General features: G+C 41.4%; 3 protein-coding genes across 3 annotated transcripts; 2 read left to right on the top strand and 1 right to left on the bottom strand.

Annotated features, from left to right (window-relative positions):
* Nucleotides 1–15511: 15511 nt before the first annotated feature.
* OLAH (oleoyl-ACP hydrolase) lies at nucleotides 15512–20588 on the top strand (the record flags this gene model as incomplete). Its single annotated transcript, XM_079538326.1, has 6 exons — nucleotides 15512–15661; nucleotides 17278–17416; nucleotides 18037–18136; nucleotides 19163–19332; nucleotides 20133–20218; nucleotides 20455–20588. Exons 1-6 carry the CDS (start codon nucleotides 15532–15534, stop codon nucleotides 20586–20588), a joined length of 759 nt encoding a protein of 252 aa, XP_079394452.1. The 5' UTR covers nucleotides 15512–15531.
* Nucleotides 20589–21171: 583 nt separating this feature from the next.
* Nucleotides 21172–23668, bottom strand: ACBD7 (acyl-CoA binding domain containing 7; the record flags this gene model as incomplete). Its single annotated transcript, XM_079538028.1, has 4 exons — nucleotides 21172–21253; nucleotides 21338–21400; nucleotides 21509–21626; nucleotides 23657–23668. 4 exons carry the CDS (start codon nucleotides 23666–23668, stop codon nucleotides 21180–21182), a joined length of 267 nt encoding a protein of 88 aa, XP_079394154.1. The 3' UTR covers nucleotides 21172–21179.
* On the top strand, nucleotides 23667–26443 carry RPP38 (ribonuclease P/MRP subunit p38; the record flags this gene model as incomplete). The annotated part of the gene is given in 5 exon segments (XM_079538137.1): nucleotides 23667–23867; nucleotides 23966–24043; nucleotides 24045–24080; nucleotides 24493–24546; nucleotides 25568–26443. Coding segments are annotated over 5 exon segments (1245 nt in total).
* Between the last annotated feature and the right edge of the window lie 419 nt (nucleotides 26444–26862).

A 26862-nucleotide genomic window follows, 5' to 3' on the forward strand; every position in this document is an offset into this window, starting at 1 on the left:
GGGAGAGTGCGGAGGAGCCTTTGGGGTAGCGGTGCGATGAGCAGCTCTGCAGAAGAGGAGGGTGAATGTGAACGGGCAGCAAGGCTAAGAGTGGGAGTAAGAACAGCCCTCGCTCCTGGAAGCAAGTGCTGCGCTACGCTTATGGCTCAGCAAGCAACACAAGGCCTCCCAATCCTACTTGGCTATGGTTAATGACTTGGTTATGGTTAATGGTTAATGATTATGGCTTAATGGTTAATGAGCTTTCTGCCTTAAGTCACCTGCAGGACTGCCCTTTGGCACCTCCAGAAGTGCCGCTGCTACCCATATGTAGAGGTGAGCAATGTGCAGCGGGTAGCCATGGCTCAACACAGGTGTACCACGCCTTTGTCCTTGGGGGACATCACTGCCTGGAAGAGCTGCTGAGACCTTGAGGCCTCAAGGAACGCCTCTCAGCAATTTATAAAAAGCTGTTGGATGTGACATTGCTATTGCGGATAGGAGGCTGAGGTGCATGTTAGGCTATCTGCGTCATTCAAGAGGCAGGAGATGTAATCTCGTTCTTCAAAACAAAATAAAACAATTTAAGAAGAAGTTTTGCAGTATGCAACAGTTATTTTTAAGCAAACTTAAGGCTTACTTAAGATTTCACTTCACAGTTGAGAATTGAGCTTGGAACATGGCGAAGTCAGCATGTGATAGAAAACATTGCGTGTGATTTTTGCAATCCTTGGTAATTATACTATCTCTTGATCATTCTTGCCATGAAGCATTAGTAATTGTGAAATAAGAGAGACCACTGTTTCATAAACTGAATCCCAAATGGCAAATTTTTGAAATGCTGCCTTAAAGCCTTTAGTTGTAGCAATGGGTATTGCTATGCTGTTATTTGAGTTGGGGCCTAGCCAAAAATTTTCCATCCACGCATTTTAGATAACAGCAAGATATGCTAATATTCTGTTTAGACTGTAGTGATGAAAACAAGGAGAATTTCGTTTTCTGTGTTGTTCCTCAATATTGTACTTACACAGGAGCACACCTAGCATGGACACTGTGAAAGCAAATTGGGAAAAAATGAGTTGTTCATCTGCTAAATTGCTGCTTAATCCTACTCTTCTGCTAAACCTCAGAAGAGGATCATAATCTAAAACTGTTCATATCTAGAGATATTAAAGACAGAAAATGTTGTAAAAGGAACCATATCCCCTTTCTTTGTTTTCTTCATGGCTTTAGCATCACTGGGCACCAGTCTCTGTGGTTTCCTACAGTGATTGTGACCTGTTCACAAGATCTGCCATGGTATCCAGTGGGCAAAAAGCCTTGTCCTCTGAGTCTCATGTGGCCTCTCCAGCCACAGGAAGCGATGCAGCCACCCAGATGGGTGTTCCTGAGGGAACATGCAGCCATCTGAGTTTTGAGATGCAGGATGTGCCCGAGTCGTCAGTCAGTGCCTGAAAGCAGCAGCAGTATAAAACCATGACAGTACACCTGTGGAAGATCTGTTCAGGTGGAAGAACTGCTCCACCTGGTCGCAGAGCTTCCAGAGAAGGTGGGCAGGCTGAGGAGCTTCAGGAAATCAGAGAAGGATTTGATTGGTGGAGTCATACTCTACCGTCCACCCCTGAGGCAGACTCATTACCCAGTCATAACACAAGAAACAAGGGTTACCCTACTCTCATGCCACCAGCAGAAAGGAGGATATCTAAGAGACGAAGGAATGGAAGCAGGTTTCTACCTGGTGTGACAGATTAGCCCTCTCCCTGCCTATGTCACTTTCCCAGGTGCCCCTACACACCAGGTGTACAATGTGGATGAAGGTCCATCCAGGTTGGAGGGGTCACCTGGGGCAAGTCAGCCTACCCCTATGTCACAGCAATCTTCATCAGGAAGAGAAGAGCTACTGTTATAAGGGACTCCCATCTGAAGGGAACTGAGGATCGCCACCCAGATTAAACTCATAGGGAAGTCTACTGCTTCTGTAGAGTCCAGCTAAGAGACACCACTAGAAAAATCACTTGCCTGGTTCAGCCCTCTGATTATTACCCATTGTTGTTTTTCTCATTTTGGCAGTTATGAGATAGCTAAGAGAAGTTCAAGGGTGGTCAAAAAGGACTTTAGGACTTTGGAAGATTGCCTAAAGGATTGGTGCACAGGTAGTTTTTTCCTCTGTCCTTCCAGTAGCAGGGATGATCAATATTAAAAGGAACGGGAAGACCCAAGAGGTCATTACATGGCCGGTGTCACTGGCAGAATTTTGGGATCGTGGGACCTAAGCATGGGATGAGCTGGTCAAAGGAAGTCATTGCCCTGCTTTCGTGTGGCTTCCCTTTGAATACTGGGGTGCCACAGTCAGAAAGGACATAAAGGTATTAGAAGTGTCTAAAGGAGGGCTACAAAGATGTTGAGTGTCTGGAGGGGAAGATGTATGAGGGGCAACTGAGGTCCCTGCGTTTGCTCAGCCCAGGGCAGAGGAGCGGAGGGGAGGCCTGATGGCGGCTGCAGCTTCACACAGGGAGCAGAGGGGCAGCACTGAGCTCTGCTCTCTGTGGCAGTGACGGGGCCAAGGGAACGGCATGGAGCTGCGTCAGGACACGTCAGGTTGTATATCAGAAAAATGTCCTTCACCAGGGGGTAGTCAGGTGCTGGAACAGGCTCCCCAAGGAAGTGGTCATGACACCGAACTGCTGGAGTTCAAGCGTCTAGACAAGAATCTTAGTCATGCGGTCTAATTTTTGATTGGTCCTGTGCAGAGCCAAGAGTTGGACTCTGGACTCAGTGATCCTTATGGGTCCCTTCCAACTCAGGATATTCTATGACACTGCAATCATTTTTAAAATATTTTCTGTGACATAGCCTGCTGCGCTCAGAATAAAATTTCATCACTTCTGTAATATCTTAAGACTCATGGCTTATCTGAGCAGGACTTTGTTCCTTAGTTTCTTTCCTTCCATGTATGGTGCTTCATCTGCAGCAGTAGCACCTTCTGGCTGCTTCCCTACTGTTATACACCTTTGCTGCCAAAATGGCTTCCCATTGCCAATCTCAGTACCCTCCTTTCTCTGAGTCACTTTGCTCAACTGCCTTTTGCTTCCTGCAATTACTGGTAAAGCAGCTACTTGTTGTCTAGCACATAAGAAAGTAGCTAGGATCAGTGACCTACTAGAATAGCATTGGTATGTTCAATTCACCAATAAATTCTATGAAGGTCTGTGTTAGCTATGCTGTGAGCACATCAGCTCCAAGTCTTCCACAGGTCAGAGTATACTTTCATATATTTTTTCAAGACTAGGTAATGACAGATGGCTTTCTGGGGAAAAGAAATTCAGTTGGTAAGGAGGTATGTGTATTTTTTGTTATCAGTTTTAGGATGTTAGTAACTAATTAACCTGTTTAGATACAGTCTGCTAAAAGTGTAGCTCAGAGAGATAACGTGCTGGGAAAAATGTGACCAGTGCATCAAAAATTTGAGGATATGCATTTCTCTTATAATGTATAGGTGTAAAGATGAAAGATTAAGATCTTGTCTTAGTTTTCCAGGTTTCCTGAGCTCAGGAGCTACTGATATGTGGTTTCCTACAGATTTTGTCCTGAAGTTTAATCACTTTGCTGTCTCCTGTGTGCAGCAGCATACCACTGGTTTTGCCCGAGTGGAAAAACTTGTAGGGATAGTCCTACAAATCCTGTAATGGATATTATTATACATGTTACAGAGTGCATTCTCATAATTGGACATATCTTCCCATGACTATTGTTGTCTAGAAAGCCTAAGTGCCTTGGAAAATACATGTTTTAAATTTTATTAAAAATGTTGTGAATGATGTATATGAACAAGCCTATGTCAGGTGTAGTTATGTATAAAGCTGTGGGACTGTTGGATCTTTTTCTTTGTTTGTCTTAGTGCTAGGTAAGTGCAAGTGTTTTGTTGGTTCATATGCTTTCCACTGTAATTTTTAGTTGGTATTTGTCCACTTGCTATAACATGATGAGTAGAACAAATGTAAAACATCGTCTTGGTCTGAAAAGCCTGTGTCTCAAAAGTGTGATTAAAAAATAATGTAAAATGTCCATTTTAAATGTGCTGCTAAATGTGCTGCAAGACCACATCTGTATTCATTTTGGAATCCTCTGTACAAGAAAGCTATTGACATCCTGAAAGGAGTCTGACAGGGGCTGCTGCCATTGTGGCTGGAATGGATGATGTGCAAGCAGAGGCTGAGAATGCTAAATGGGGATTTAATTAATACCTTCACCTCTCTTATGGAAAGGTACAAAGAAGGAAGTGGTATGCTCTTCTCTGGGGGTACCCAGCAAAAGCACAGGCACCAAAAGACATGAACTGCAACAGAGGAAAGAAAAATGAGAAGAAAATTACCTTCACTGTGGGCCTGGTCACGCTCTGGAACTGGGTTACCCAGGGAGACTGTGGAATCTCTGTCCTTGGAGATATTCAGAACTCAGCTAGATATGGCTCCAAACTCACCTAGCTTTAAAACTGAGTCAGACTTCAAAGATGGCCCTGGTTGTTTGGGGGTTTTGGACTATATGATCTGTAGAGATTTCTTCCAGCCTAAATTATTCTTTGATTTATCTGCCTGCTCTTTTCGTCTTTTATACTGCTTTTTATACAACTAGGATTTTTAATGTATTCTAAATGTAGAGAGAGTAATGGAATATACACTTCTCTAGGGAATATTTTCTTAAAACAAAATTCATACTTTTTTCACACTGAACCATTTCTTTGCCAATAGTTCCATAAAAAGTAAAATAATAAAAATAAAAAATATATATTTTTGACTGTGAACTATCTCAAGCATATTTTGGCTGCCTTTAATTGATCGGATCATATACCAAATTTAAAATGTGTGGTTAAGAAAAGGTACAATCCAGGAAAGTCTTGATTGTACAGAGGAATTCTTATATATCATAATACCTTGGTGCAGTTGACTCTGTAGAGGGAAGGGATGCCATCCAGAAGTACCTGGACATTCCTGAGAGGTGGGCCCATTCCAACCTCATGAAGTTCAAGCTTTCCAAATGCAAGGTCTGCACCTGGGATGGGGCAATAAATACAGGCTGGGTGGAGAATGGCTTGAGAGCAGCCCTGAGGAGAAGGATTTGGGGGTGTCAGTTTATGAAAGACTCAGCATGAGTCAGCTTGCAGCCCAAAAGACCAGCTGTAACCTGGCTTACATCAAGAGAAGTGTGACCAGCAGGTCAAAGGAGGTGATTCTGCCCCTCTACTCTGCTCTCGTGAGACCCCCACCTGGAGTATTGTGTCCAGTTCTGGGACCTCCAACACAGGAAGGACGTGGAGCTGTTGGAGAGGGTCCAGAGGAGGGCCACAGAGATTATCAGAGGGCTGGAGCACTCTGAGCCTCCTCTGTGAGGAGAAGAGAAGGCTCCAGGGGGACCTTACAGTGGCCTTCCAGTACCTGAAGGGAGCCTATGGAAAAGCTGGGGAGGGACTTTTTATAAGGGCAGATAGTGACAGGATGAGGGGAAATGGTTTTAAACTGGAAGAGGGTAGATTTAGACTAGGTATTAGGAAGAAATTCTTTACTGTGAGTGTGGTGAGACACTGGAGCAGGATGCTCAGCAAGGTTGTGGGTGCCCTGTACCTGGAGGCATTCAAGGCCAGGCTGGATGGGGCTGTGAGAAGCACGCTCTAGAGGGAGGTGTCCCTGCCTGTAGCAGGGAGATTGGAACTGGATGATCTTAAAGATTCCTTCCAGCTAAAACAATTCTATGATTCCGTCGTCAGTGCAACAATCTAACTCGGATCTTAGATAAAAGGCTGAAAGATGGGAGCACTTGAAAGATAAAGACAACTTAGAAATAAGCTATGATTTTTTTAGAACTCCTGCCTTCCCTAACTAGAACTGCCTAGATTTCACATAAGTTCAGATTCAGTTGAATGTATGCCCCAAAAGATCATTTGTTCATGTAATAATTCTTTATTATGTGTGGCTATTTTTTTTCCTGAATTACAATGAGATCAACTGAAGGTGTCTTGTAACCAGTAATACAGACTCTGCAGGGTTGGTTTTTTTTTCGTTTTGTTGTTGTTGTTGTTGTTGTCTTTTCTTTTAATTAAGAGTTGTAAAATAATTCTTAAAGGCAAATGACTCCATTAGGTTACCACAGATCTGTCTTCTACATCCAAATTTTGGGAATGTATATGTAATCTCAGTGTGCATCTTGCCAGCTGGCTTAAATAGGTCACTTTGCAAAAAATGTTATGAATTCTTGTCCCTTTCCTCTTATCAGCAGGAGGATGATGAAATTGTATGAGATCTGCTGACTGATCTATTTGAAAACTAACCTACAAAGTAAGTATTAGTTCTCAGCTTGATAAGCTGCTCTACTTGTTGTGTCAGTGTTGTTGTTAGTGTTGACAAAAAGATTGGGATAGAAAACTATACTTTGGGAAGCTGGGAAGGGCAGAATTACTTCTGCCATCATCAACATCAAGTTAAATTTGAGGAGAAAACATCTGTGGATTTATGCCTACTGCATTCATTACCTTGTGTAAATATTTTTTACCCAGTTCTCCTTTTGACTCATATGGCTGGTTTACATGTATCGGAGCTAGAAGGTAAGTGGGCAGTGAAGACTTTTTGTGATACTGGGAAAGCTGTAGGTGGTGCCATGGAGCAGTAATCCTAACAGCAACTGGTAATGAAAGTAACACCTGAATAAACAACCTTTTTCAAAGAAAAATGCATCAGATAAAATCAGGGAAAAATATCCCAAGTTCTTAGCACAAGCCCCTCAGCACATATGCTCTCATTCATTCTGTTTGTGAGTGATAGGTGCAACAACACTGCCTAAAGGAAGGTGGAGACAGTCATAAGCTATCGCTGTCTACGTTGTGCTCAGTTAACTCTAGTGGCCACCCACTGCAGATGGTAACTGTGCTGCTCAGTCAGCATTTATGTTTTATTTGTTGTGAAATTGCTCATGCACTATATGCTAACTGACATTAGGAGAAAATTAATTTTCTTAAGTAAGTGGGTGCAGTTAGTATTCAAGCCATGTACATACTTTTTAATTGTTTGGCTGAGGTTTTTTTTAAGCACTTTCTTCAAATTTGTATTTCTTCTTTCAATTTCCAATGAAATGCCTGTATTTCTTCCTTATCTGTAATGCAAGAGTTTGCTGAACTACTGGTCCAAAAGGCTGGGAATGAACTGAGGCTGTAGTTGTGCCATGGCTCTTGCCACCATCCCATTTCATTTCAAATTCTGCTTCTTTTACTGCTCGGCATGCAAGGTCTTGTTTCCCCCCTGGTCTTGCATTCATTTTGTAGTTAACATCCAGTCCGGGCATGATGCTTTCCTTGCCAAATGAATATTTGTTGTCCTGATTATATATGTTGATAATTATGTTTCTTTTCTCCTCTATCAACAAATTATCAAGGGATGTCAATTTGTCATCAATGATTTTTTCCTTGATAATCCTTATGTAGATTATATATCCTTAGGCTATAAAAAAAGAAACAACAATCTATTATGACTTATTTTAACCTTTATCAAGCCTGTTGGCTGACAATGAATAGTTTCTTCAAGTTAGCCGATGTACTACAATTTGGTACACTGCAGAATTTGTTGTTTGTTGTGCCTGTGCACCAAATGTCTATGATCTTGGCACTGGGCAGCAGGGTGGTTCCTGCCTCTCTACTCTGCACTGTGAGACCTCACCGGGGGTACTATATCTAGATGTGGAGAGATGTGGACCTGGAGTGTGTCCAGAGGAGGGCCACAAAAATGATCCAAGGGATGGAATACCTCCCCTGTACAGGACAGGCTGAGAGAGGTGGGGCTGTTCAGCCTGGAGAAGAGAAGGCTCTGGGGAGAGCTTAGAGTGACCTTTCAGTATCTCAAGGGGATCTATGAGAAAGCAGGGGACACTTTAGCAGGGTCTGCTGTGATTGGACAAATGGAAATGGTTTCAAACTAAAAGGGGGAATTTAGATTTGGGTATAAGAAAAAAGTTTTTTACAACAGTGGTGATGAGGCATTGGTACAGGTTGCCCAAAGTGATGGTGACATTCAAGGTGAGGCTGGATGGGGCTCTGAGCACCCCGATCTAGCTGTACGTGTCCCTGTTCATTGCAGGAGAGTTGGATCAGATGACTTTTGAAAGTCCTCAACCAATTCTGTGATTTGATTCTGCACTCCAGTGTCCAGAAGCTGAAGCTGTCATCTGCTTTGGTGAGGTAGCTTCTGCGTTGAAAGTGAATGTATATATCATGACCTTTTCCCAGGCTCTTGGTTGATTTTTGTTGTCAATAAATGTAGTCTGTGCTCTCAGCTATGCATCTTTTCCTGACCAGCTGAGATATTCCTTATTTCACTGCACATACCTATTGTTGTATATTTATTCTTTTATCTACTACTGTCACCGTTGTGCTCACTTCAGATGAAATCCCATCCTTCACAATTTATCAATTATTTCTTAGGAAAGTGCAATAGGCATTTCTTTGATTATACTTGCAATACTAACAGTTTTGCTGCTGTAGCACTATGGAGTTTCCTGGCTTTCTTAGAACCTCCAGAAGTAAGCATGAATATGTTGCAAATGTTTGTTAACACCAGTTCTACAGAGCCTGTGGTGCTATGTTGTGGAAGGTTAGCAGCCTACACATGTACACTTTGCTAAGACAAGTTTAAGGTCCTGATAAATACACTTCTATCAGAATTTTTTTATCCTCTTATAGAAGAACTTTCATGCTATTAACATGCCTGAGAGCATTCAGCAATGGTTTCCTCATGCCATTTCCTAATGATTTGTTATCAGATTGCATATTTGCTCCATGTAGTGATGGAATTACTACCTTCTGGGGTGTGCAGTAGGTTCTTTTTTTGTATGAGGCTCAGCTTTGCATGTCTGGAAGGACTATTTTATCAGAGACTTGTGGTACAACTTCTGGGTATCTTCTGTAAGTCCTTCCATGTAACTTTAGTTGCTTCATTTGTTTACTGTACATTAGACCTAATATCTTGCTTATGATTTTTTAAGGATTCACATCAGGTCTGCCTTCTTTTTCATTCTTAGGTCATCTCTGTCAGTGATTTCCTTTATTCATGCATTTCTTTGATTGCCCTTAGGGGAAGTTTTCAGGGTACAGTTGTAATCCCTGGCTTAGATGTTCGTAGGTTTCTTCTGCTTCAGTTTATTTCTGTCCACCCTGAAATGTTGCCTTTGATGCTTTTTGGGAGTTTCTGGATTCTTGGCAGTTGACTGCATTTCTCATTCAATCTCCTTCTTTCTAAAATGTTACTCAGTTTACAGTGGAGCACTTCAGCCCTCAAACTGGTGTGTATGTGTGTATATCATTCAAACCCTGAGGTATCTACTTGAAAAAATTTTCAGGAGCATCACAGGTTGTACCTAAAGGAAACACTCTTTTTCTGACTTCAGGTTCATGCTGAGTTCTTGAAAAATGTCTCTATCTTTTCTTATGAATGGAATGGAGTTTACAGTGCCAATTATGTTTTCCTTTTTTTTTTTTTTTTTTTTTTTCCACTGAGGATAACTGTGGTGTTTATAGGACTACTATTTTTATTTACAAGGAGCAGAACACTAAGAGTAGCTTTCTTACTGACAGTTTGCATTGTCTTAATAGCTTGTAGCACTTGATAACTTTTCTCTCATTTGTTATTGCTTCCTGGAAGTGCTGCAGTCAGTTTTTATATCTTGATCTTTAAAGAAGTGTATAACGTTTGGATCCCTGCCTTGAACATTTTAGTTTTCTTTACTGATTGAAAACATTTCTATAGAATAAGGTTTGTCCCCAAGCTGTTAACTAGTTTTCCAATACTGAAGACCCAAATTTGCTTTTGAAGATGTGTGATGCATCTGAGACAACAGTATGTGGAATCATTATGTTTGGAAAAGACCAGTAAAATCATCTAGTACAACCGTCAACACATCATCAGTTGCTGCCATCATCACCTATCCGTATTTCCATCACTGTCACTGTACCCAGTCTGTACCCAGACTGCATCTATTTCATTTCGTTATATTTTCCATAGTCAGTCCTGTATACAGACTGAACATTTTTAATGTAACTTCTACACATAATAATCCTGTGCAAGGCTGAAAAGTCAGCTTTTCTATGAGTCCTAGTCCCTCCAGATTTCCTGTTTTCTCTATTTTTAATACACCTTTATTTTATTTTCTTTCTTAGTTACCAGGCTTTAGTGGTCTGACTTTATTGCATACACTACATACTGAGTACAGTAATGAAAAGGGCTTTGTATTTGTTAAAGTAAACTGGCCCTTCTGTTAGCAGAACTCTTCTTTCAGCACTGCAGCTAGCTGGCTTTCTTTCCTTATCTGCAGATGCATTCCTTCATCAAGCTAATAGCAGTGTGGTACCGAAAGGGTTCACCCACGTTATACAACCACTTTAATAACCTGAATTGCCATCTTAACACAGCTAGTTTTTCTGCTCTTGTCTGGAAAGCTATTTCAGAATGTGATGGGTTAAAATCCTATTTCTAGTTATGGTTAAATTCATGGACAGTCTGTACTCGTTATTCAAAGTGCCCTCACTTCTCTTCCATAAGCTCTGTATTCTAGCTATCTAATCCAATTTGAAGTTACCTTTATTGAAGAGGCTGACCAGTATGATAGGCAGAATTCCAGGTGAGATTATTCAGTACTCTATCTGGTGGCACTCATCTTTCCCAGTCTCTAATACATCTCTGAAGTCTTCCATTTTGTAAATTCTGCTGTTCAGTCCATATTTACTTCTGCATACTTAAGAGCAATAAAGGGACATTTTTCATTTATTTAAGATTGTCTCAAGACTGTCCTAGAGAGGAGGCTTACTGCAGCTCTTCCTTCAGGTAGAATGAGAACTGCTTAATTGCATGTCTCTCCATGAATACTCCCAAAAGGGAAAGATTTAAGTGTATCCTTTGAAGAATAGTGACCACAAAGTAATGCATAGTTGTAGTAAAGATGCTAAAATGGCAAAGGTTTGTTAAAATAATAATTATTGACAATAAGCGAAGATTTACAGAGGAGAAAGCAAATTAAATGGCTTGCAGTACATATAATCCAATGTATTTTACAATGGGCTATAATAAGAGCCAACCTTTATAAAGCAACATACATGACTTAGTTCTTCAAATCTTACGTGTGCAACCAAGAAACAGTGCTCCTTTTTTGCTTTACTGCAGAGATCTGTATGTGCTGATTTTAGCTTTCAAAATGAGACATGTTGAATTACTTTTAGTGAATTGCAACTGCTCCAGCAATGGTTTTACTCCTAGACAAAGATTACATTGTTTGGCTTCCAGAATTGTAAGTAGTGCATAAAAAATATGCTTGCTTTCATCATTATTTCTGATAGAATCATACTTGCCAGTTGCCTGGTAAGTGTTTCACTCACAGTCTTTGTGACCTACTGCTAGGTCCCTTTGTGTTCCTGTTGTTGCACAAAAGAGACTGAAAATTGCCAATAGAGCAGCAGCTAAAAAATCTTTAAGGAGGAAGAAATTCTGGACTTCTGCAGTTGGCAAATTTGGTTCTGTAAAGACCTTGTTCTTAGGGATGAAGATGAAAGTGAAAAATAATTTTGGTTGAGAGTAGCATCTCTTGGAAATACTTCATTTGTGAAAATGTTAATTCACCAATTTTTGTTTGAAAAATGAACATTCTTTGATACTGAGAGAAAAAGTTAGAAGGTAAACAAAACCAACCAGAACTTACAACTTGTAATTCACTATTCTTAAGGAAACGTCATGCTACTTGTTTAATGCTGTGCTTTCAGAATCTTATTCTTAACATATTTTATTTTCAACCTTAGTTAGAAAACAGTCATTTCCAGTAATATTTTATTACTCTAGGAGCAACATTGCTGGACCTGATGTTTTAACAGCCGGCTTTCAGGACATCAATGTTATGTGTCTGATTAGATAATTGCCACCATGTGAGGTTGGAGTAAATATAGCACATTAGGAGCTTTATTATAAATGGTAAGTTATAAGCAGATGCGTCTGTTAGCATCATGTGGAGAAGCCCTGTCGGGCATAACAGCACAGGTCAGGACTAGTCAGCTACTATAAGCTGCTTTAAATTGTGCACCTTCCAAACATAGGTGTGCCGCATCTTACTTCATATTAATTGCGACACAGACGTGCTATGAAAGAACCTTAGCGGCTGTTGGCATTCTGACTTTGGCCATCTGGAAGTTTGCAGAGCCCGTGATTAGCATTCACTGCCAAGCCCTCGCCTTCCCCATGCCTGTTCCCATGGAAACGGCTGCAGCTGGGAGAGGAGGGATGGGGAAGGCTTTCTTGTTATCCTTTGCATGAGGTCTTTTTGTCCTGATTGAGAGTTCCCAGGACAGCAGGAAATCAGCAGTGAATGGAAGGCTGCAGACCTCACCTGGGGAAGCCCAGCTGGCTGGGCCAGCAAGTGCGCTTTTCAACCAACACCACGCATTTCTCAGTCTCCTAGAGAGATAAGGAAAAATGGAGAATAATGATAGTGACAGAATCACAGAAGGTCTTGGGTTGGAAGGGACCCTAAAGCCCATACAGTCCCACTGCCCTGCCATGGGCAGGGTTGCCCCCCACCAGCTCAGGCTGCCCAGGGCCCCATCCAACCCAGCCTTGAGCACCTCCAGGGCTGGGGCACCCACTGCTCTCTGGGCAGCAGTAGCAGCAATAATGTGAAAACTACAGAGTAATCCAACTGATGTATCTTAAGTTAAGGATCACAACACACTTTGGCACTCTGGTCTGTTAGTTTTGGCCAATGCTTTGGAATATCCTTACTTTATTACTATTGCTGTTATTTTTGTTAGAGCAATACTAAAAAGAAGAAAAAAGATGGCAATATTCCTAGTGCTACAAATGCAGTTACAAAATACACTGGGATTTTTAGGTTGCTGATAGCATCTTCAGAAGCACAACTTGGGAGATGACACAAAACCATCACATGTAACCAGTGTGTTCACGTTTCCAGCTTGTTGAAATTATAACTGCCCCAGTAAACAAATGTAGGGTCTTATTTAAATCAGACAACAACGTTCACATCTTCAGCCCTTTACAAAATTGCTCAGCAGTGGTGTGAGCGCTGTAAATCTGAACATAGTTTTCCTAAATGGCTGGCTTTTCTTGGTTGCTTTGCAAAGGCTTTTTTTTTTTCATCTAGGTTGTGGACTGCCAGTAGTAAAATTGCCACAACTTCCATGCTGTCATTGGTGTGCTAACCTATGCTGCTTAAATTGCTGGGATCGATGTGGACACCCTTCTTACACCGCTTGATGTCACGCCCAGATGTCCCAGTCTTTTTTTGGGATGTTCTGTGCTTCAGTCCCTGCCTTTTTTCTATGCATAGACTCCTCCCCTTCAGAAAAGACATAAAGCGAGCGACTCTTCCACCTGAATCATATTCCTTCCTCACCTGCACGACTGGCTTCACCTCACATTTGCTGATACATAAAGTTTGATTCTTTCTTCTTGTTACAGAGCACTGATTCAGCCCTTGGGCTGTCATTTCTTGGCACTTGCATTGGTGATTTTTCAGGTACTCTGCTTCTAAGGTAAGTTGGACAATAACGGGATAAACCTGTATGAGTAGAAAGCGTGAAAGATTCTCAGTGACTGATAATGTATCATGAAATAGTTTAAGGACTCGGCTAAATGTGCTTCTTTCTCATGCCTGCTATTTTTCTGTCATCTTTAGAATCGGTTTGAAAAGAGATTTTTCTATTCTTCCTTGTCTGCCAAGTTAAAAGGCTTCCAAAATGTTTGTTTCGGTCTTTGTGAGGAATATGTAAATGGGACTGGTGGTACTGATGCTTGTGAATCTACCTAAGGAATTATGGCTTCTGCTGTGGTGGTTCCTCCATACCTCACTGACTTTGAGACACATCTTTCGCCAGTTAACTTTTGATCCAAGTTTGCTTGGCTTGCTTTTCTTAGAGTTTCTGAAATGATTCTTAATAAATGTTGATGTTAATTTAAACATGCCCAAAAATCTTTAGCTACAGCAGCAACACCATAGATTTTCTTCTTTCTTGTTTGCATTAAAATTGGCGAGAATTGCTGCCTACTCTGATCCGGTTGCACTTCTCATACTTTTGTAAGGAGGTAAAAAAGACTACATATAAGCATATAGGTTTATTTTATGAACAGTCATCCGCTCTTACATATACCAAGCTGTATTCAGAGTGAGAAGTAATACCTGTGATGACTTTAAGCATCTTGGAAATGTTGCTCTTTTTTAAGCTGCTTATATGTATCTCCTATTAGTTTTACAGTCTTTTTAACAGGAACCTGTGAGTTTATTTCAATGATTGCAGATTTTCTACAAATTCTGTTTCACTGTCACTTCTAAGTAATTTATCTGTGCCCGGTATTTCTGTTTGGGGGAACAGAGCCTGGTATGCAGTAAGCAGTGGGATGTCACCTCTGTGCTCATGTCCACCAACCTAACCTTCAATAATAAAGTCAAGAAAGAAGAAGAATGGTTGAGAATAACTCTTCTGATAGAAAAGACTTAAGAACAATGCAGCTGGCCTCTTTGATCCTGTTTCTCCTCTCAGTAAAAAGAACAGAGTAGTTACAGATCTTGCATCAGTGCTACTTCTGTCTGTCAGTAACCAGAAGCACTAAAGCTGCTACGCTACAGCTAAGCGTGGTTCTGGTAATTCCATCATCTCAAAAAGGGTACAACAAAATGAGAAAACAGAAAAGGGCAATGATCATAGTCATGAATGCAGAAGCACTGCCATATGAAGATTATTAAAGCAAGCCAGGCTTTTTCGTTCTGGAAGCTGAATGAGGGTTGAGAGAATGTGACAGAAGATTTCAGAAATGGTTAGCGGAGATTCGGAGGGATTCCCATTTGCATTCCTTATGTGGCTACTTGAGGGCATCAAAAGAAGTTGTAGGAGTCAGATTCAGAATAGAAATCATTCCTCATGCAATGGACAGTACAACTCATTGCAAAAGGGTGTTGTGGATGTTGACTATGTGGATGTAAGGGGAGACTGGGTAAGTACAGAAATGAGAAATTTCATAGATGTTTTCTGTATATAAACTGCATCCAGCTGTTCCATGGAGGTCCATTGTCACTGCTTTTATAGACAGAATACTGAACTATGTGATCATTGTGTTTTCTGTGTCTTCAGATGGATCTTATATTTTGGGATATCTTCTAAAAGCCTGTGTTTTTGAAGAGCCAACTCGAAACCCCAGATCAATTTCTTTTGCTGCTTGCGATATTCCTTGTGGCCAATGACTCAAATAGAAGAAAATACTGCCAAAGGTGTTGCCCAATGCTATTCCATCACCTCTATAAAAGCATTCTATAAAACTGGTTCTATAAAACTGGTTTTCATTGTTGCATGAAGATTATCTCATATCTAACTGACTGTTGTCACAGTGCAAGCAGCTCTGATGATAGAGAATATTAGCCCACTGTTATAAATTAAACTTAATGCAGTTTAATTTTCCTTTAACTGAAGAGATTTGCTTTAGAATGATGGGATGTTTTCATACTGGTTACTTTTATTTTTTCCCAGGCATGGAGAAGGCAATTGTTTGTCCATATAAAAGGCCAAATGCTCTCTGTAGGCTGATTTGCTTTCCCTGGGCTGGAGGTGGAACTTCTCACTTTGCTCAATGGGGCAAACTCTTCAGCAGCTCAATTGAAGGTTTGTCATTTGTGTAGTTAAAGCAGAAGTTAACAAAGCTGGGCAGTCTGAATTGTAGTTACCACATTTTTTTTAAACAGAATATCACGTTCTTGAGAGCACTGCAATCTTTTTTCCAATGGACCTTATATCTAGAAAGGAATTCCACTAGGAATTCACATTTCCATTAGGATTCTGGGTTTGCTAAGCTTCTGTACCACCTTGTACCTTATACTTGACTAAGTTAAAAAGTTATATCCTTGGAGCTAAATTTCTGGAGACCATGTAGTATGCTTGCTGCCTCACAAACTGCTGGTATATTCAGAAGCAGCAACACAGTGGCATATTGTTAACTGTGTTATAACAAGGCATCAGTGGTTCCTTATAGAAGCCTTATGAAGAGCTAAGAAGTACTTTTTAACACTGGGAGGCTGCACAGAATTAATTTCATTTATCCAGAGCATTTGCATCATTCTGCACTCCTTGTTATCAGATTTTAAGTTTAAACAATGGATTTATAACAGTGACATTACATTTAGTTACAGCGTGAAGCAATTGTCATTGCTGCCAGGCTGTATCAGTGCTAAAATGATCCAATGCTGAACTATTCGAAGAGGAACCAAGGCCTCATCCCAGACCTCCCAAAAGAGGAAGTATTTAGCATTTATAGAGGCCACTGCCATTGCAGTTGTACTGCTCCTCGAATTGCTTGCATGCTTCCTGCAAATTGTTGCATAAGTCACATCTACCTTTCCTAGAAATTAAAAGAAGTAAAAACTGAAAAAAGGAAAGGCTTTTGTTCAGAAGGAAATGCTTTCAACGAAGTTACTAAGGAGATGGCCAAGGAACAACTGCAGATCCTGACGGATAAAGGGAGAAAGCAGCATGCTCTTTCAGATGCTTTAGTTGTCTTAAAAAAAAAGATAAAAAACATGAACATTTTTGTACCATTATCTATGGTACTATGCAGTAGCTTATTCTATCTCTTGTAAAATACTTTGTGTCTTACCCGTTACTTTCAGAAATTCAGGAAGTCAACATTCTTACCTATCTATTAATTCCTTATTTTCTTTAAGCAGTGAGAGAAAACTCCAAATTTTTGAAAGGAATGTAATAAAAAGACATACTATGCTCATCGATTTATGTGATGATTCTTCATTTTACTGTGCACAGCCCCAAAGAGACTTCCAAGGGGAACACAGGGACTGCATGATTCTGATAGTTGGTTAACTTTGTAATGCTGCCCTTGAAAGGATATTCTTCATTCTTTTAGTGAAATTGGTGGATTTTTCATTGTTATTAGTACTCACTGCAATAAAATTGCTTTAAAACCTCTGCTGAGATTGTTATCTCTGCTGAGCCTGTTATCATTTTAAGTGAATTTCTGACTCGAGGCTTTTATAGATTACTACAATGGGAGAGGGAACATTTGTGAGTAAAGGAGGGGATGGAGACTTGATCTGTTGTTAATGGCAGGATTAAATGATAACAGTAGGAATAGCAAACACAATGTACCAACCATAAAAGGATTAGTTTACATAACCTGCATATTTTCAGAACCGATGAGAAAACTGAATGAAAATGACTTTACTGTTTGCACTTGAAACGACTGCAATTCTTTTCCGTCTCTTCTGCAGTGTCTGTTGTAAGGCTTCCTGGAAGAGAAAGTCGCGCTAAGGAGCCTTTTGCAAAGGACATGACAGCTGTCATTAATGAAATAACCAGTGCTTTGCTGAAAGATCTGCAAGAAAAACCATTCGCCTTCTTTGGTCACAGGTGACGTTACATACATTTTCAGACACCCTGGTGAAGGAACACTTTAGTTTTGTATAGTTATTCAACCCTCTGGGCAAAAACCATTGGCAAATACATTTCTGCAAAGGTTTTGTCAAGCTGTGCTGAAAGATGCTGCTGATCACAAAAACTGTGTATTTATTTTACATTACTTTTAAATGACTTTGGGTACCATGTCTTCTGAAAATGGCAGTGCTGTGATTTCTTTTTACACTAATACATTCCAGTTGTTTAGTGTTAATATTTGTGTCAACGTTTACTCCTTAATGAATGCATGAGGTGAACCAATCATTAAACAAACACGTTCTGAAGATCACTCAGTTTCAATTACTCAACATAACTCTCTTTACTGTAAATATGGGAAACTACTACAATAAATGTAGGCAACAAAAGCCTGATTTGTAAAACCAGCTTGTATTGAAATGTATCTTGTGTGAATTAGTTACTTTCACTATAATTTGTCATAATTTCAGAACCATAAAATTCACTGTATTTACAATTTCTGTCATTGTTAAAGATAGCCAGTTAGCACTAATGTTCAAGTTATGTTAATGTTTTCCAGATTTTACTTATACTTTTATTACTTTCTCTTTTTGCTGCAGTTTTGGAGCTTACATCAGCTATGCAGTTGCAGTACACTTGAAAGAAAAGCATGGACTACAGCCGATACATCTTTTTTTATCAGGGGTATATGCCCCACATGTAAGTTACAAAATCATTACCAGTGCAAAGGAGAACAGAATATTAGCCAGCACGAGTAAAACACCTGTGGTATCCTTTTACAGTATTGTATATGTCTAGTGCTTTAAAACAAAGCAAGCTTCAGGCCACATCAGAAAAATGTTCTGATTTTTTTTTGAGGATATTAATTCTGAGGCGGATGGAGAATTTCAGTGGAATATTTGACACAGCTAACTTTAACCTAGAGAGAGCAATCTCCTTGATCTTCTCAATACTCTATTATTTACTATGGCCTTTGGCTTCAGAGTATTAAAAAACAAAACAAAACACAACACAAAGTTACACTCCTTTGTAACATGAAATAACTGTCTTACCCCAGTTTTTTATCAGCCTCCCACACCAGCCCTCAGCGCATTTGCCATTTATTTTTTTTTCTCCTTTTAATCCTTTTTTACTTTCTTATTTTGCCTTCAGTACCCCCTGCTTCTGATTTTCTGGTTGTTCTGCTGGTTCTCCTGCTCTTTCTCAGTAAAATAACAGCAACTGGGCTTTTTCCCAGCCCTCCTGTGTTCAGCTGCTCTTTGCTGCTTCCATTCTTCTCTTTCTGAGACTTGTTAACAAGCATGCTTGAGCATGAGCTAGTGCTTCATAGAAGTAATTATGAGTCCTGAAACTTTCCATAACCTCTAGGTCAGTCCAGCAGTACATCAGTGGGCACCGTGCCCACTAGTTAGGCTTTTCTTCACTGTTTTATTCCTTACATTCCAATAGCGAGAGTCAAAATCAAATTCATTGCTACATGTCTGAAATTCTCAGTGTTTTTCTCACCATCAGTTAGCAAACAGTGTCTCCTAACCCTCTCTAAGAAGCATTCTCTGCAAATGTTAAACTGATCAGCCACTGAGTACTGGTAATAGAGCATCTTCCCAGTTTTTTACTAAAACAATTCTTAGTGAAAATATTATTTAAAGTGCTGTATACTATGGTGTATTATTTAATACTGTGTGTATTATACACAACACCTGATCTTTTGTCTGGTGCTCACAGTCTGAAGCATTTCTTCTGATGGGAAAAGTAAATGAAGCAAAGGATGAAGACATTCTTGAACATGTCAAATTCTTAGGAGGAACTCCTTCTGAGTTTCTGAAAAATGAGGACATCAAGAAACACTTGATACTTACTGTAAGAAAAGATGTTAGCATTCTTCAGACATACTCGTAAGTTTTACAACTTTGTATGACGTTTATATTTTACAGCTTTCATTCTTCCTGATTCTTTCAAGTAGGTTTTTTTTTAATATTTATTCCTCTGCAATTTGCTCTGGTTTCTGCTATTAAAAAATATAAAACAGTAAATATAGCTTTCTCTTTAGTGTATCTTTATGTCTACTTTTTCTGCCATAAATGAAAAAACTGCTTATGAAACCACCACAACTATTATTACAGTACTGAATATGTCATGGTAGAACTTGAAGCTAGTCATGCTTCAGGATCCTGTTGTTCAGCCTTCTGATCCAAAGACCACTAACCTAACCAGAAGCAAAGAATCCCTTTCTTCTAGGAACAGAGAGGAAACTTCCATGCCACCTACTATTCTACAGCTAGCTTACCTAGTTGTGGATAGTTAAAGTTTCTCACCCTGGCAAAGTGAAAGACCTGTTTTGGCCCTAGGCACCTGACACTGATAAGGCCCTGAAATATCAGAACTTCAATATAAGCAGAAAGCATACATTTTATTGTCAAAGAGAATTTTCATTGCAGGTTAAAGCTCTTTTTTCTTAACTGTTGAGTCATTTTTTCCTTAAAACTTGAGATACAAGTGCAGCAGTGTAAGGACTTAAGAATCTCACAAACACAGTAATTCCACTTCTTGATGTTCTGCACAATTTAACCCATAAAGTTTATGTTGTTTTTGAGTTGCAAAAAATAGCTATTCTGTATATAGAGGCAAAACCCAAAACCCAAAGGTATCTTAGGACAGAGAAACTTATGGTAATGAAACTTTTTTATGTTCACAGTTTTGAGAAGGCAGAAAGAAAAACCATCTTCTCTTGTGATGTCACCTGCTTTGATGGCTCTGAAGAAACAGTGCATGATGCTGAAGGTACTTTGCTTAAGTATCTTCCTTTTCTGGTTAGGAATTTCCCTGCTGTAGCAAATCATTTCATGAACAGAGTTCTCCGGGGTCTTTTATCACCTTCTTAAATAAAACAGAGACACAATGAAATACAGAGAAAGCTGTTGATGAGGGATTTAAAGCAATTACCAAATAATTCTGAAGTGGTTTCATAAGATAACCAGAATAGTTGACATTTCTGACTCTCTAAATATCTTTTTCAGCCTGGCTCAATATAACCAGAGGAGATACTTCCATTTACAGTCTTCCTGGAGGTCACTTTTATCTGCTGGAACCTTCAAATGAAATTTTCTTGATAAAACACATAACCAAGTGTATAGAAAATGCTGCTTTATGAGTATTTCCCTCTATTTTAATAGCAAGTGTAAGTCTACAGCACTTAATAATTAAGTCATTCTTTCTGCTGAATTGCACTGTTATGCCTAAAAGTTACTCTGTTCCTCCAGAAGATCTTCACTGTAATTCTTTAAAAGGGTTTAAAGAGTTGTTCTGATTTTTGAAAATAAACTCTAGCTTTGTATCTTACAAATAAAACACTTTTCGTTTTTTCTCTCTCTTCTCATTCAGCACATGCATAAACCCTTCACTTTATTCAACATCAGCTGCCAAAAGTGACAGCTATTATAAGTTATTTTACCTTAAGAACTTGTGTGCACTGTAGAAATGCTAAATATGATTTTATACCAAAAAAAAAAAAAACAAACCAAAACCCACAACTCTTACAGAAGCATTTATTTGATAGGCTCAGATTTAATTAGAGTAAGATACAGTCTAAAAACACAGTATGCATGTGAACACCTTTCGCACTGTGGTGGCTCACGCATAAATGATCTTACTGTTAGATTTCACAATAACCAGTTAGTACTGCGTTCTCCTCTGCAGTGTTACTTCCTTCATCACTGAGAAGACTCAGTGATGTCTGAGTATTCTAAATCCCATATTTTTCTATCAGTGCTTTTGCTTTAGAAATATAGGCATTCATGGCATCCTCCTTTGATATACCTGCAAAGAAAAGGAGTCATTATCTTTTCTTATTTGCCATCCTGTTGAAGTTATTACATGAGGTAAATTTAATTGCTGTAATACCTCTTTTCAGGTTCCACGCCTCCCATTTGGCTTTGCCTTTCATATCTAACATTCCTGGACATTCTGCCAAAATAAATGCATACCTTCATTAATTATCAAGCAGATTTATAACACATTTTCTTGTTTTCAAGATACGGGGTAAATTGGATGCATATATGGGAAAAGAAATACCAATATTAATGTCTCCAACAGTAGCTTGTTTGTAGAATCCATAGAGTTCTTTCAGTTCTTCATCAGTTGGTCTTGTTTTCAATTTTTTAACATCTTCTGCAGCTCCATCGAAGTCAGCCTAATGCAAGAGGAATACATAAAGTATTAGTCTGCCTCTGAAGGGGTGTGCTTAAAATATTCATTATAGCAAGCACGGCAGTTCATTATATGGTTTCTATTACTCATACGTTTAGTGGTAAGTCTAGGATTTTCCCAAGAAAAGGTTTAATAAAACCTTTAATAAACCTATGGCAGCACGGGGTCAGAACTCATGCATTCAAGACCTAAGGTTTTGGTTAGCCTTGCAGAGGTCAGGCAGGGGGACTCGTTGGTCTTGTAGGTCCCTCCCAAGTGAACCACTCCACTGTAAAGCAAGTATTTCATTCTTAATCCCAACACCAGTAGACGCGACATACCTGACCCTTTTTGTTTTACTCATACAAGTACAAACAACAGCAGCACTCGTGCTCAGTCACCAGCAAGAAGAACTGGCATCAGTATCAATACACAATCAAGTTGCCACAACTGACTGAAGATTACATAAGTTTTATCTTCATCTTTACACTGTGGCCACTGCTGTGTATAAAGCCCTGCCAGGGCAGAGATAGAAGGACTATTTAAGTTGGTGGAAACCTCCTTTATGCAGAGTAGTTTTCTGAACTATCGTCACAAAAAGAATGAGCTAGAAGCATTAGACTTGCACAGACAGAAGAAAAACTAAACAAGAAAAACAACCCACAATAAGGATGCCATTATTAGCTTCTTATTTTTCTATACTTTTATTCTATTTGGATCTATATGAAATATCACAAGCCATTGTTTCAAAAATATGCAGTGCACATCTTTGTCAACAATAAGTGCATGGAAATGAAATTGCAATGTCAAACATTCTTTTCTTCATCTCCCTCAATCCAATCTTTGTGCACGGATTTTGCTTAGGATTTGCTTGCTTACACAACATGCTTAGCCTGTAAAATATAATATCCTTTAATCATGAGCTGATAGAATTTCCCTCTCAGTCCTCAAATCAAAAGCAGAAGTAGACATATATGTATACATATGCAGACTTAGATTTACACACATGCATTAAAGATAAACGCAGAAATTATTATCACTATATGTGATAACAGTCTGATACACGCAAAGAAAGAAGCCGTAATGAACTCTTCATCCTCAGTTTGCAAAATTCAGATGTTTCAGAGCCCTCCTGCTAAAACACTGCTCATGCTGCCCTCGTTTCCACGCAGACTGAGTCAGTGACTGTAAGGGATGCGGGTGGCAGCTGTTTACCAAAGTGGTAATGGGTAGAAAGCATCTATAAGGTCTTTCTAACAGCGATGCACGGCTCAATTCTTATATATCGGGGCTAACGCGTTTATCTTCTAGCCGGAATTCAAGGCAGAATACAGCAAACTACAACGACCGCCGATGAAACAAAAGCTGGCGTTCCGCTCGGGACTTGGCAGCCCCGGCCCACGGAAGGAGCGGGCTCAGAAGGAACAACGAGCCCTCTGTGCCGCCCTTCGGAGCCGCAGCTCACAGCGCTGAGCTCTGCCAACGCGCCCCGCGTCGGGGCCTCTCTCACACACACAGAGCGAGCTGAGGCAGGATAAAGGGCTGGAGGATCTTAAAGCGAAAGGGAGAACGGAAAACCCCACAGAGAACAGCAGCCAAACCCGTCCTGGTACGGGCGAGGCGGGCAGTGACACGTGCCGCAGAGCGCTGGAAGGCAGCAACGAAGGTGGTTCGGTTCCTTCGGCAGCCGCTGACGCGTGGAGGCAGCAGCTTTCCTACCGAAACGCCACTTCGAGCGCATCACTCCAAAGATGCGCACACCCTAAAAACTCCCTTAGGAATGCACGCTTCCCACACACACACGCATACCTGGGCTCGGCGCTTCCCCGTCCCGTGCCAGCCGCTAACAGCGAACCCATCCTAACAGAGCGAGCGCACCTGAGCGGCGCGCCTCCTCCCACCGCAGTCACAGTGCCCGGGGAGAGCGCCCAGCGGGCTGCGCACGGGTAACGCGCTGCTCTGAGCCCAAAGTAGACTCCCGTGCCGGGAGGTCACGGCCACGAAGACCGATGAGCCGCCGTCCCTCCCGCTCACCTGCAGGGCCATGGCGCGGCGTACACGCGAAGTCCGGCCTCTCTCCCGCAGCGCGACGCGGTGCCGTTACCGTCAGCCCCTCGAGGCCGCGCGAGATGGCGAGCGGGCGGCGACCTCCCCTCGCGGCCGTTGCTGCCGTCACGGGACGGCGAGGCGCTGGCACGGCCGCCGGGAGCTGCGGTGCCTCGTTCCAGGAGGCGCTCGGGGCCGGGTTGGACGGGCCCTGGGCCAGCCGAGACGGCGGGGGGCAGCCCTGCCCGTAGGGCTGGGTGGGCTTTGAGGTCTCCTCCAACCGAAAGCATTCTGCAGCCGCCGCCGCCAGCGTCACGACGCTGTTACAGCGCGAGACCCGCTTCGCAGTACGGTCACCGTGAAACTCCTACTGGCCAACTCACCATCAGTTCATTACCCCGCGTATGACGAGGCACGCCTGTTTATTTATTACCCGCGAAAAGCACCCTGCAAAAAAACTGACGGCATTGTTAGAATTAAGAAATGCCGGCTACCAAACCCGAAGCGGCAGCGCTCCGCAAGCACCTCCGTAACACCGCGGCTGCCCCCACCCGGCGGCCCTGGAGCACGGCGGCGGATGGGGCGGGAGTGCGCCGCAGGGGCGGGGCGGGGCGGGCCGCGCTCAGGGCCGGGCGAGTTCGTGGTGCTGGCGTGCTCGGGTCGGGCCCGACCGCGGGGGAGCGCTAGGCCGAGTGGGAGCGCGGCGTGGTGGCCGCGCCGAGCGGAGCCCGGGTGCGTTCACCTCCCTTCCCGTCCGCACGGCGCGTTTTCAGGGCGCTGTGGTGGCTGCGCGCCTTAACTGCGATCTCTTTTCTTCTCGTCAGGAGCTGGCGGGAGGCTTTCAAGAAGCGTTTGGAAACCGGAGTTTTCGAATGGAGGTAAATGTTGGAAGTGTTCGCGTTGCTCATCTCCTCTGCTGGCAGCAGTGAGTCCTGAAGCTGATATGCGTGGAAGAAGTCGGTTTTTGTTTTTTTGCCTCGTCAATTCCCGTGCCTACACGCTTGTTTTCCTCAGTAGCGTCCATTTTGAAAAGACAAACGCAGGCTTCTCCACCGTAACGCTGCTTCGTGTACGATGCCTGTGAGATTTCTGGTAGCAGCTTCACAGGTCGCAGTGCGCTGATGGTCTCTGCTCGGTGCGCTTGCCCTGCCTGAGCTCACGGGGTGGATGTGGTTTAGCTGAAGGAAAACCCCTCCAGACAGACGCTCCCTTGTGGCAGTGCATATGGTGGGGGGAATTTCAACAAAGATGTTTTCTTTTTTAAAACCAAGGTAGCCTACTATCAGTATGCAGGGAATTGATATGACCAAAAAAATGGTTTCTTGTAAATATCTAAAGGTTGCCACTGAAGTAATGTACATTAGGGAAGGAGGGAATCTGAGGAGAGCCATGTCTGTTTCTCCTGAGGAAGATGAGTTCTGTTCTGTTGGCTGTGCAACAGTAAAGCAGTTTGGCAAGGAGATGCTGAACAGTAACCCAAGCATGAGTATGGGGACTTAGTGAGTTAGCAGGGCTGGTAATCAGAGCATGCCTTCACATCAGGATAGTTCTAAAATGCAGCTGCGCAGCAGTGAAAACTGGTCTTTCAGAACTTGAGGGGTTTTTTGTTTTTTTTTTTTTAATCTGCGGAACCTCCTGCTACATTCATTCGTACATACAGCTTCAGAAGGGTTTCCAATCACTGGTGTTGCTTTGCTGGTAAAAAGCAAGCAACTCATGCCTTGCCGAAGGATTATTAAGGATTAGCACTGAGCTGATATGAAGATGATTGCTGCCAGTATCACTTTGAGCTGAGATTTGTCTCTTCCGTGTTCCCAAGATGAGCCTCTAGTAATGAAGTCCACAGCAAATAGTGCAGGATAGAACGACTCTTTGCCTTTTTCTTCCTTCCCTCCACAGCTAGGTGGCGAAACAGAACAGAACCTGAGGACGCCTGTAATTCCACAAGGGACGGCGTCGCTTCGTAAAGCAAAGAAAATCACTGTAAAAACATGTCTAGATAATCCCTTTGTTATTCAGTGGAAAGTCATTGATGGAGATGGTATGCATTTCATATTACAGACTTTAGAAGACAAGATTAAATGTATTGGACTTAAAAAGATAGAGACTCCAAGAAAGAAAAAACGTTCCATTACAAAAAAACAAACGGAAAGCAAGTGTGATGCTAGCAACAATGAACTCCCTGCCAAAGAAGAAACAGAAGGCCATCGGCACGCACCAGGATGGACTGACATGGGCATCAGAAGACAGCTTGCTATTGGAATTAATGAAGTTACAAAAGCATTGGAGAAAAATGAACTGCTTCTCTTGCTGGTGTGCAAATCTGCACAACCTGCCATGATCACGTCCCATCTCATTCAGCTGAGCGCAAGTCGAGCCACTCCAGCAGGCCAGGTTCCCCGCCTCAGTGAAACAGTCGCACCACTTCTTGGCTTAACATCCATTTTAGCACTAGGCTTCAAAAGGCAGTCTGATAAATTTACTGATGTAGTAGAAGCAATAATTCCAAAGATACCTGCTTTGGAAGTGCCGTGGTTTCAGTACCAAACTGTAGGATCTGCAGCATGTGCAGAGTTGTCAGAAATTGATGAAGCTGAGCAGCTTGCAGAGACGCCGGAGGAGGAGCTCACAAGCCAGAAGCGGAAGCGTACAGAAAGCAATCAGCTCGATCTTTCACATGTAATTTTGCAGCCTTTGAAAATCAAGAAAGTTGTTCCAAATCCAAATAAGATAAAGAAGCCACCTCGCAGAAAGAAAAAAGCTTTCTCAGCATAACTGATTTTAGTTCAGTTCTTCAGATTACAGTAGTTTTTTTTACTGCCTATGGAGTCAGCTGTAACTGAACTACTTTGTTAAGCTTTAACAGCGTAAAGCAGTTGGAACTCAGGGTTAACTCATGTATGATGCATCCAGGTGAGATTCTTTCTGCTTTAATAAAGAATATGGCTCAAACTTGTGTGTGAGCTTCTTTGTGGAGATAAGCATTTGATTTGCAGTTGGAGATCACAAAGTTGAAACTGTTAATGAATGTCTTGAAGTAATTTGAGGATAACAAACACATCTTTAGAATTAATATAAAGTGCTAAGCAAACTTTGTTGTTTTTTCCTTTACATGAACATGCTTCAGAGAGAACTGATTCAAATTAATGCCATTATGCATTAAAAAAAAAAAAAAAAAAATCAATACCAAAATT

The sequence above is a fragment of the Tetrao urogallus genome (assembly GCF_951394365.1).
Source record: "Tetrao urogallus genome assembly, chromosome: 7".
Lineage (NCBI taxonomy): Eukaryota > Metazoa > Chordata > Aves > Galliformes > Phasianidae > Tetrao > Tetrao urogallus.